At 45.1% G+C, this 12,744-nt stretch overlaps 1 protein-coding gene across 1 annotated transcript in view; it reads right to left on the reverse strand.

Annotated features, from left to right (window-relative positions):
* Positions 1-543: 543 nt before the first annotated feature.
* LOC133276786 (collagen alpha-1(VII) chain-like) overlaps positions 544-12,744 on the reverse strand; it is a 121,908-nt gene continuing 109,707 nt past the window's right edge. The window contains exon 84 of the mRNA XM_061467946.1: positions 544-644. Coding sequence (XP_061323930.1) covers positions 556-644 — 89 coding nt within the window. The 3' untranslated portion in view covers positions 544-555. The remainder of the gene's footprint in view (positions 645-12,744) is intronic.

The following is a 12,744-nucleotide window of genomic DNA, read 5'->3' on the forward strand; positions in this document are numbered from 1 at the left end:
CAGCCCTGATTTTATGCAAAGCACTTGGCTGCCTGTAATGAGCAGTTACCCACCCCACCATCAGCGCTTCATGCTCCTGGCAATTCATCAGCTCTGCCCTCAGCTTCTGATACGAGTGTAATAGCAAAAAGCCTCTTTGGGATAAAATGGGCTGGGGCTGTTCTGCAGATTGCTGTATGTGCTCCTGCAAGAATGGCTGGGCCGTACCCAAAGAGCAACTGCATCACTGACAGCCTTCAGGCATGAGATGAAGCCTGGCTCTTGATGCTTCCCCTCCAAAGGAAGAAAAGAGCAATGGAAATGAAAAAAACCATCTTAAATCCTCTAAATTCCAAAGAAATGGTGAATGCCCCATCCCTGGCAGTGTTCAAGGCCAGGTTGGACACAGGGGCTTGGAGCAACCTGCTCTAGTGGAAGGTGTCCCTGCCTGTGGCAGGGGTTGGAACTGGATGGTCTTAAGATCCCTTTTAACCCAAATAACACTGGGATTCTATGGAATTGGCTCCCCCAAGTGTTTGCTGCCATGCTTTTATCTGCTGCCTCTCCCTTGCACCTCTACGCCTTGGCCAAAGGGGTGTTTGCACCTACCTGCACACATGGTGCCTGCAGATATTGTTGGTACATCTCCGCTTTGAAGGAAACATCTAAAAGGAAGAAAAAAGGTAAAAGGAGTCAGCAGGAGCCTGGGTCCGTGTAGAGGAGCAGTGCTGGCCTCAGGGCACTTATCCTGACAGTGGATTTAAACATAAAACCTATTTATACCCAGCGGGATGGAGCATAAAAAGAGATGCTTCTCCTTATTCCTGCCTCTGTCCGCAGGGATAATTCCCACTGTGAGGCTGCAGCAGCTGGATGAGGTTGGTGGGAGAGACAGTTCTCAGTAAGTGTGGTGGTTCCTTCTCTATGGATGGGTTATATTGATCCTTGCCATTGGGACTGTGGCCATGCGTTGGCCCCTTGGCTTCATGATCCATGGGGAGGTGCCTGCGGTGGTTTCAGGACACAGTGGGACACATCTGGGTGATGCAGAGCCCACCAGTAGGGCTCAGGGTGCTGGGCTAGGGGATGCCCAAGGCCAGGGATGGGCAAGGAGTCATCCAGAGCAAACCTAAAAGATCAAATGGGATTTACCGGGGTGCTTTGGTGTGCAAAATGGGGCAGGACAGACAGCCTGAGGCAGCTCCTGCAGGAGCACTGCCTCCTGGATGGGAGAGTTTCTCCTTGGGTTTCCATCCTAACACACACAGCAACGATGTTGGGCAAATCCAGCCCCATTTCTGCTCCTGCTTGTGCCAGCTCAGATGAGCAGAGCTGCTTTGTTGGCACAGTTTTCCAGGCTTTTCCACCATTCCCCCTCCTTTCTCAAGGGCATTGTGGCTGTTGGGTTGCAATTCCACCTTTGCAATGGGGATGGAGCTCACCAGCATCCTCCCAGCGATGCTGGCAAGAGACTGCATATCCCAATACGTTGATGCAGTGATTCCTATTGCTCCAAATAGCAATGGACATCACCCAAAAGGGCTGTGGACAGCATTCAAACCTCCACCACCTCCCACAGAACCACAGAGGTGCTCAGGTCCAGCCCTGCATTAACCTCCAGAGCCTAAATTACTCCTGCTCTAAAAATACCACGTAATAATTAACCCAGTGCAGCTCAGGCTGGTGCCACAGTGATGAACACTGGGTTGCTTTTGACTCTGGAGGAGTGAAGGTGAGGGCTGTTGTTGGCTCCGAGCCGCAGGCAGAGGATGCAGGATGATGCTCAGGACCCTGCTGTCAGCGCTCGCAGACATTTCAGGGGCTCTATCATTATCAAATTACTAAATTACACTGGCCCGGCCTCTCTCTTCATCCCTCCCCATGCATTTTCCTTTGTCAGGGTTGCTAAGGAACTGCCCGCGGACATGGATGCGCGATGAGGGGAGCTCCTCTCCTCTCCTCTCCTCTCCTCTCCTCTCCTCTCCTCTCCTCTCCTCTCCTCTCCTCTCCTCTCCTCTCCTCTCCTCTCCTCTCCTCTCCTCTCCTCTCCTCTCCTCTCCTCTCCTCTCCTCTCCCTCTCCCTCTCCCTCTCCCTCTCCCTCTCCTCTCCGTTCTCTTTTCCTCCTTGCAAGACTTTACTGGCTCAATGCACAAGGAACCCCCTCCTGCAAAGGGGCTGCTCAAGCTACAGGTACATAGATATACATAGATAGAGATCTGTGTGCTCAAGCTATAGGTACACCTATATACATAGATATAGACCTGTGTGCTCAAGCTACAGGTACATAGATATACATAGATATAGACCTGTGTGCTCAAGCTACAGGTACATAGATATACATAGATATACAGACCTGTGTGCTCAAGCTACAGGTACATAGATATACATAGATATACAGACCTGTGTGCTCAAGCTACAGGTACATAGCTATACATAGATACAGACCTGTGTGGTCAAGCTATAGGTACACCTATATACATAGATACAGACCTGTGTGCTCAAGCTAGAGGTATACCTATATACATAGATACAGACCTGTGTGCTCAAGCTAGAGGTACACCTATATACATAGATATAGACCTGTGTGCTCAAGCTAGAGGTACACCTATATACATAGATACAGACCTGTGTGCTCAAGCTACAGGTACATAGATATACATAGATATACAGACCTGTGTGCTCAAGCTACAGGTACATAGATATACATAGATATACAGAGATAGAGATCTGTGTGCTCAAGCTATAGGTACACCTATATACAGAGATACAGACCTGTGTGCTCAAGCTACAGGTACATAGATATACATAGATATACAGAGATAGAGACCTGTGTGCTCAAGCTATAGGTACACCTATATACAGAGATACAGACCTGTGTGCTCAAGCTATAGGTACACCTATATACATAGAGATCTGTGTCCTCAAGCTATAGGTACATCTATATACAGAGATATACAGACCTGTGTGCTCAAGCTACAGGTACATAGATATACATAGATATACAGAGATAGAGATCTGTGTGCTCAAGCTATAGGTACACCTATATACAGAGATACAGACCTGTGTGCTCAAGCTACAGGTACATAGATATACATAGATATACAGAGATAGAGACCTGTGTGCTCAAGCTATAGGTACACCTATATACAGAGATACAGACCTGTGTGCTCAAGCTATAGGTACACCTATATACATAGAGATCTGTGTCCTCAAGCTATAGGTACATCTATATACAGAGATATACAGACCTGTGTGCTCAAGCTACAGGTACATAGATATACATAGATATACAGAGATAGAGATCTGTGTGCTCAAGCTATAGGTACACCTATATACAGAGATACAGACCTGTGTGCTCAAGCTATAGGTACACCTATATACATAGAGATCTGTGTCCTCAAGCTATAGGTACATCTATATACAGAGATATACAGACCTGTGTGCTCAAGCTACAGGTACATAGATATACATAGATATACAGAGATAGAGATCTGTGTGCTCAAGCTATAGGTACACCTATATACAGAGATACAGACCTGTGTGCTCAAGCTATAGGTACACCTATATACATAGAGATCTGTGTCCTCAAGCTATAGGTACACCTATATACAGAGATATACAGACCTGTGTGCTCAAGCTACAGGTATGTAGATATACATAGATATACATAGATACAGACCTGTGTGCCTAAGCTACAGGTACATAGATATACATAGATATACATAGATATAGACCTGTGTGCTCAAGCTACAGGTACATAGCTATACATAGATACAGACCTGTGTGGTCAAGCTATAGGTACACCTATATACATAGATACAGACCTGTGTGCTCAAGCTAGAGGTACACCTATATACATAGATACAGACCTGTGTGCTCAAGCTAGAGGTACACCTATATACATAGATATAGACCTGTGTGCTCAAGCTATAGGTACACCTATATACATAGATACAGACCTGTGTGCTCAAGCTATAGGTACACCTATATACATAGATACAGACCTGTGTGCTCAAGCTACAGGTACATAGATATACATAGATATACAGACCTGTGTGCTCAAGCTACAGGTACATAGATATACATAGATATACAGACCTGTGTGCTCAAGCTACAGTTACATAGATATACATAGATATACAGAGATAGAGATCTGTGTGCTCAAGCTATAGGTACACCTATATACAGAGATACAGACCTGTGTGCTCAAGCTATAGGTACACCTATATACATAGAGATCTGTGTCCTCAAGCTATAGGTACATCTATATACAGAGATATACAGACCTGTGTGCTCAAGCTACAGGTACATAGATATACATAGATATACAGAGATAGAGATCTGTGTGCTCAAGCTATAGGTACACCTATATACAGAGATACAGACCTGTGTGCTCAAGCTATAGGTACACCTATATACATAGAGATCTGTGTCCTCAAGCTATAGGTACATCTATATACAGAGATATACAGACCTGTGTGCTCAAGCTACAGGTACATAGATATACATAGATATACAGAGATAGAGATCTGTGTGCTCAAGCTATAGGTACACCTATATACAGAGATACAGACCTGTGTGCTCAAGCTATAGGTACACCTATATACATAGAGATCTGTGTCCTCAAGCTATAGGTACACCTATATACAGAGATATACAGACCTGTGTGCTCAAGCTACAGGTATGTAGATATACATAGATATACATAGATACAGACCTGTGTGCTCAAGCTACAGGTACATAGATATACATAGATATACATAGATATAGACCTGTGTGCTCAAGCTACAGGTACATAGCTATACATAGATACAGACCTGTGTGGTCAAGCTATAGGTACACCTATATACATAGATACAGACCTGTGTGCTCAAGCTAGAGGTACACCTATATACATAGATACAGACCTGTGTGCTCAAGCTAGAGGTACACCTATATACATAGATATAGACCTGTGTGCTCAAGCTATAGGTACACCTATATACATAGATATAGACCTGTGTGCTCAAGCTATAGGTACACCTATATACATAGATACAGACCTGTGTGCTCAAGCTAGAGGTACACCTATATACATAGACACAGACCTGTGTGCTCAAGCTACAGGTACATAGATATACATAGATATACAGACCTGTGTGCTCAAGCTACAGGTACATAGATATACATAGATATACAGACCTGTGTGCTCAAGCTACAGGTACATAGATATACATAGATATACAGAGATAGAGATCTGTGTGCTCAAGCTATAGGTACACCTATATACAGAGATACAGACCTGTGTGCTCAAGCTACAGGTACATAGATATACATAGATATACAGAGATAGAGACCTGTGTGCTCAAGCTATAGGTACACCTATATACAGAGATACAGACCTGTGTGCTCAAGCTATAGGTACACCTATATACATAGAGATCTGTGTCCTCAAGCTATAGGTACATCTATATACAGAGATATACAGACCTGTGTGCTCAAGCTACAGGTACATAGATATACATAGATATACAGAGATAGAGATCTGTGTGCTCAAGCTATAGGTACACCTATATACAGAGATACAGACCTGTGTGCTCAAGCTATAGGTACACCTATATACATAGAGATCTGTGTCCTCAAGCTATAGGTACATCTATATACAGAGATATACAGACCTGTGTGCTCAAGCTACAGGTACATAGATATACATAGATATACAGAGATAGAGATCTGTGTGCTCAAGCTATAGGTACACCTATATACAGAGATACAGACCTGTGTGCTCAAGCTATAGGTACACCTATATACATAGAGATCTGTGTCCTCAAGCTATAGGTACACCTATATACAGAGATATACAGACCTGTGTGCTCAAGCTACAGGTATGTAGATATACATAGATATACATAGATACAGACCTGTGTGCTCAAGCTACAGGTACATAGATATACATAGATATACAGACCTGTGTGCTCAAGCTACAGGTACATAGATATACATAGATATACATAGATACAGACCTGTGTGCTCAAGCTACAGGTACATAGCTATACATAGATACAGACCTGTGTGGTCAAGCTATAGGTACACCTATATACATAGATACAGACCTGTGTGCTCAAGCTAGAGGTACACCTATATACATAGATACAGACCTGTGTGCTCAAGCTAGAGGTACACCTATATACATAGATATAGACCTGTGTGCTCAAGCTATAGGTACACCTATATACATAGATATAGACCTGTGTGCTCAAGCTATAGGTACACCTATATACATAGATACAGACCTGTGTGCTCAAGCTATAGGTACACCTATATACATAGATACAGACCTGTGTGCTCAAGCTACAGGTACATAGATATACATAGATATACAGACCTGTGTGCTCAAGCTACAGGTACATAGATATACATAGATATACAGACCTGTGTGTTCAAGCTACAGGTAGATAGATATACATAGATATACAGAGATAGAGATCTGTGTGCTCAAGCTATAGGTACACCTATATACAGAGATACAGACCTGTGTGCTCAAGCTACAGGTACATAGATATACATAGATATACAGAGATAGAGACCTGTGTGCTCAAGCTATAGGTACACCTATATACAGAGATACAGACCTGTGTGCTCAAGCTATAGGTACACCTATATACATAGAGATCTGTGTCCTCAAGCTATAGGTACATCTATATACAGAGATATACAGACCTGTGTGCTCAAGCTACAGGTACATAGATATACATAGATATACAGAGATAGAGACCTGTGTGCTCAAGCTATAGGTACACCTATATACAGAGATACAGACCTGTGTGCTCAAGCTATAGGTACACCTATATACATAGAGATCTGTGTCCTCAAGCTATAGGTACATCTATATACAGAGATATACAGACCTGTGTGCTCAAGCTACAGGTACATAGATATACATAGATATACAGAGATAGAGATCTGTGTGCTCAAGCTATAGGTACACCTATATACAGAGATACAGACCTGTGTGCTCAAGCTATAGGTACACCTATATACATAGAGATCTGTGTCCTCAAGCTATAGGTACACCTATATACAGAGATATACAGACCTGTGTGCTCAAGCTACAGGTATGTAGATATACATAGATATACATAGATACAGACCTGTGTGCTCAAGCTACAGGTACATAGATATACATAGATATACATAGATACAGACCTGTGTGCTCAAGCTACAGGTATGTAGATATACATAGATATACATAGATACAGACCTGTGTCCCTAAGCTACAGGTACATAGATATACATAGATATACATAGATATAGACCTGTGTGCTCAGCTCTGGAGCTGTGTGAGCCAGACAAAACAAGTGATGGGGTCACTCATGCTCCAAAATCACCCTCCACATTGCAGACCCCACGAGGAAGCTGGTTTTAGGTGCATTAAAGCCCCAGCTTTCCACATGCTCATAGCCATGTCCTTTGCTTTCTAATGCAATGTGTATTCAGGAATCTTCTGGTTTCAGCCTGGTTTGGAGCATCCCCGGTTCCCTGCGCCTGGAAAGCATCCGGCTTGCCAAGTCCTAAAAGTCACCCCCCTCCCTGCCCTGAAATCAAATCACGTCAAGAAACTCAATTAGGGTGACATGACATTTCCAAGGAAGCTCCAAGGATGCATTCCGGGAATATTTTGGCCCTGCCAAAGCGGTTCAGATGGCAAATCAATAGTGACCGTTTAATGGTAGCCGTGTTAAAAACCAATCAAGTTATCCATTTCCCATTATGCCGAAGCTCCCAGAGCACTGATGGGAAATTCAAGCTGCATTTAATATACCTCCCAGAGCCCTGCACAGCTCCAGCTGAGATACTCGGCCGCAATATTGGGTTTCACTTAAGCCATCCAGATGCTTTGCATCTGAATTAAGTCCATTGGTGACTCCCGGGTGAGATGCTGCTTTGGGTTGGTCTATGGTGAGGGGTCTTGAGTCAAATCGCCTCTCGAGACTCTTCCCTTCTCCTTTTGGCTATATCTTCATCATGAAGGTGGATGAATTTGTCCCCAAGGTTTGGCTTTGGGGTTCCTGCTCTCCTCACCAAGCTTTTGGAGCCGAAAGCTGCCAAGAAGGTGTGCGTGTTGGGAGGGTAAGACCTATTTTAAGTGATTTGAAAGGAAAATATGAAGGTGTCATCCTATTTCTTTGGTGTCTGGGAACAGGGAGGCAGAAAGGTGAATTCCTCAAGTTCTCAGGCAGGTCTCAGGTCCCCCAGGTCCATTTACTCACCTACTGCTGTCTCCAGACCCTCACTGTGCTGCTGATTCACAGCTATAAAACCAATCTTCATGCAATTACTGCTGTTACTGTCTCCTTAGACTTGATGTCAACTTAACATGACTGCATGAATGGATTCACCAGCCCAGAGCGATGCAACCTCCTGTTCCCTAATGCCTTGATGCAGCTGACAGCTGATGTGGGTCAATGAAACGTGGGGCTGAGCTCCTTGGGGAAACAACCTCCAGAAGATGGAGGAAGTCTCTTTCTCCTCTTGGATTTTGGTAAATAAGTGCCACTTTGAGTTATTACTGAGCTAGCTGGTGGCAGTGGTCCCCAGGAGGTGATGCTGTGCACCCTCAACTGGAGAAAGGCTCCTGGGGATATCTATCATCTCCATTGTCATGGTGGAAACTCACCATTGCAGCTGGTCCAGAGTTACTGCAGCCCCATAAATACATGCATGCATTATTTAGATATATAAAATAATATATATATAAAATTATATATATGCTTGTGTGTATATATATATATAAAACTTAAACAGGGGAAGTTTAGATTGGATCTAAGGAGGAAATTCTTTCCTGTTAGGGTGGTGAGGCACTGGAATGGGTTGCCCAGGGAGGTTGTGAATGCTCCATCCCTGGCAGTGTTCAAGGCCAGGTTGGATGAAGACTTGGGTGAGATGGTTTAGTGTGAGGTGTCCCTGCCCATGGCAGGGGGGTTGGAACTGGATGATCTTAAGGTCCTTTCCAACCCAAACTATTCTATGATTCTATGAAATGATTTGAAGAGGGTCAATGAGATGGCTTTGAGTATTATGATTAGTGTGATGAACAGCCTTTAAGGGTCCAGGTCAAGAAGAAAAGGATGGGATAGGGAGAAGTGGCTAAGGAAAGAGAACAAGAGGAAAAACTGATACAATCAGGCCCGCATAACAAAGTTTCTGGTAATCTCAATCCCTGAACACACTTCAGTGCTGGAGAAATTTATCAGTCATGTAGTAGTGGAATGATTCAGTGTAATGGTTTAGTGGGAGCTGTCCCTGCCCATGGCAGGGGGTTGGAACTGGATGATCTTAAGGTCCTTTCCAACCCAAACTATTCTATGATTCTATTCTATGATTGCCATTGCTAATAAAACACCATAGGCTTTGACATGACTTTACACCTTGGGTCAGGTAGTGGTGGCCACTCAAGTATGATAACCCCATATTTGTGCTGGAAGCCATTGGTGCCTTCACTGGAGGGATGCTGGTGGGGTCATCACCATACCAGAGAGAAGCAAGGTGATAGGAGAGTTATTCTTATAATAATTAATGTTATTAATGAGGTTTTTATGTATTTATTAATTAAACAGTGAGAACTGTGACATTGTGAATTTGTTAACGGGGCTGCCGGTTGTTTCTTAGCAGTGTGTTTCCAATATGTCCCCCTTTCCCATACAAATACCTCTGCTCCAGTCCAGCCTTGGGATGATGTGCATCAGGAAGGGTCATTTGGGGCACAGGGGTTTGCAAGCAGAGATGTCCCAGATCAAATCAACCTGAGTGAACATTTCTGGAAGGGCAGCCCCAGCTCTCCACATGGCTGAGGTCCTTTTGCCCTACTCTTCCAGTGTTCTGAGATGCCATTTCCTTTGCACAATCATGGAATCAACCAGGTTGGAAAAGCCCTTTAAGCTCATCCAGCCCAACCGTTCCCAGCACTGCCAAGGCCACCACTAAACCATGGCACTGAGGTGTGTGAACACTTGCAGGGACGGTGACTGCAGCCCTGCCCTGGGCAGCCTGTTCCAATGCCTGAGCACCCTCTGGGGCAGGAATTGTTCCTCAGCTCCATCTAAACCTGCCCTGGTGCAGCTTGAGGCCGTTTCCTCTTGTCCCATCCCTTGTTCCTTGGGAGCAGAGCCCAGCCCCTCCTGGCTCCATCCTCCTCTCAGGCAGTTGTAGGGAGCCATCAGGTCCCCCCTGAGCCTTCTCTTCTCCAGACTGAACCCCCCAGGTCCCTCAGCCCTTCCCCATCACACTTGTGCTCAGTTGTAGGAGTTCAACAACCTGTGACCCTGGGCAAGGTCCCACCTAAATAAAGATCTTCATACCAAGGTGACACTTGAACCTGTGGGCCATGCGCTCCGTTAGGTCTCTGATTTCTTGCGCACAGTGATGGTTTCCATCAAGCACGACGGAATGAACGTTTTTCCTCTTGGTTGCAAATGCTCCCTTGGATGCTGTCAACAATCCTGGGCTGATGCAGGAGCTGAAGTTCAAGTCACTCCACGTGTCCTGGGATGCTGAGGGCCAGAGGTTGCAGCATCTGCATAGATGGGTACCCTGAAAGCTCCCTAACCCAACCAGGGCTCTGCAGACATCAGCATCCTGCCTCCTTCCTTCCAAAGTGCTCCCATCACTGTGATACCAGGGAAATGTGGAAGTCGGGGTGTTTCTCACAATAAACACTGTGGCCTCACCTGGGATTGAATAAACACTTTCCTTTGGATGGTGCTGCTCCGTTGTTTGGCTCAGCCAGGAACATCTTGTTTCTTGTCTCAGGGAGTATTTCTCTTGCCATGAAACAAAACCTGAGTGTTTTTCATGCTGCAGTACATTTTGATACAGAGCATTATTGCGAGAGGACAGGATGGAAATATCAGGCTGAAAATGGCACATGTCTCATTGCCAGCATTGACCAAATTCATCTTTTCTTTCCTTTTCTTTCTTTAGCAAAAAAAGCTCTTTTTTTTAGCTATGAAGGGGAATAAAAATGCCCCACATCTCTGTTTGTCCCTCCTCGGTGCCTGGGACACGTGGGTAGAATCACAGAATAGTTTGGGTTGAAGGGATCTTCAAAGCTCATCCAGTTCCACCCCACCCTGCAATGAGCAGGGACATCTTCATCTAGATCAGGCTGCCCAGAGCCACATCCAGCCTGGCCTTTAATGCCTCCACAGATGGGGCATCCACCACCTCTCTGGTAACCACATTAAGTGGGAATTACCCATTGAGGGTAAGAGGAATCCTTTTATACCACCAGTAGCAATGAGGCAACCTTGAAACCAGGGAAATCTGAGCTCAAGCTTACCAAATGGTGCAGAAAACTTCTGATAAACCCCACTGGTTTCCTAACTGACTCCCCAGCAATCCCTTTGCACCATGGATCCTCATTATTATGATCCCACCAAAGGCGTTATGAGGAGGAAAGGCAATTCCCTTGAAGATGCAACACAATGTACATTCATTAATGGATGCATTTTTGACTATATGGGGCAGAAGAATGACCCTTTATAGACATCTTGGGCATGTCTCTTGGGGACCTGGTGTGGCAAGAGGAATTGCAGCTTGCATCCATGGATGCTCAACTTTCCAGGGCACAGCAGGGCAGCCCAGGCAAAGGCAAGGAGCCCAAAAATGCTAGCTCCCATGTTGGGGAGATTCCTGCTAAGCTGGTACCGTGGGCAGCAATGGCATGGTCAACCAGCACATGCCATGGTCAACCAGCACATGCCACATCTGAGAGGTGTCATATTTAGACACCATATTTCCTACCTGGTTGCAACACAACAGGGGAAGGCAAAGCCTTTTGCTTCTGCTGCTGCTTTGGCAAATTACAAGTATCCCAAAAGCCAGGAGAGACTTTTGTGCCATCAAAGCTGCTGTGACCATTCCCAGGGGCCGGCATACCTGGAGGAGATCCAATAGGATATGATTCCTCTCAGCTGGGTCCGTGTGGCCACCAAAACCCAGAAGCTCAGCCTCCCACTTCTTGGATGTCCACACCTCTCCAAGCAGCAGCTCCAAATGCCTTGAGGACCTGGGGTGGCATTTTGCATGGAGAAGCCTGGTTCTGAACCCTGTACTCTACAATTTGGGATGGCTCCTCTTAACCTATCCAGGGATGCTCAAGTGAAGGAGAAGCTGGGACTTGCTAGAGGCCATAGGGAGTTTAGGCTCAAGCTGAAAGGCCATGGGATGTGGCTTCACCCATCCCTGACATGGGGATGTAGAAATTCCCACCTTTCTCTCTACCTTTCTGCTCCAGGTGAATGATGAACTGGAATTATACACAACAGCATTAAACCACTTTTATTTTACAAAAATAAACTCCAGGTATGCGTTTTGCACAGCACTTCTATGGATGAGTGGTGCTGTTGTGACCCTCTGGACATCTCTGCTCTCCTGAGCAATCAGATGCTTCCCTCTCCTCGCACCACTTTATTTCCTGCTCATAATGAGTTTTCCAGCACCATCTTCTAGGCATTCCTTGCCTCTTCATGTTAAATGGGTTCTTTTGCTTGACTAGCCTCTGAGGTGTCCTGGTAATGCTTCTCCCAGCTTCGTTCCTCTTGGATTTAAACAAGGCAATTGCAGCTCATCACCTCCCTCTGGCTGGTTTTCATAAGCAAGGGAAGAGAAGACAAAGGGGATGTTGGAGGTTGGCTCAAGTTTGGGCTTATTCTTGGACCTCCCATGCTCACTGTGGCTCAGGAGGTATTTGACACTATAGGATTGTCTATGCCAGGTCATGACAT

Source organism: Pezoporus flaviventris, unplaced genomic scaffold (genome assembly GCF_033815535.1).
Source record: "Pezoporus flaviventris isolate CSIRO_AGI_PZ_B2104156 unplaced genomic scaffold, CSIRO_AGI_Pfla_v1 ptg000046l, whole genome shotgun sequence".
In the NCBI taxonomy this organism is placed as follows: Eukaryota; Metazoa; Chordata; class Aves; order Psittaciformes; family Psittacidae; genus Pezoporus; species Pezoporus flaviventris.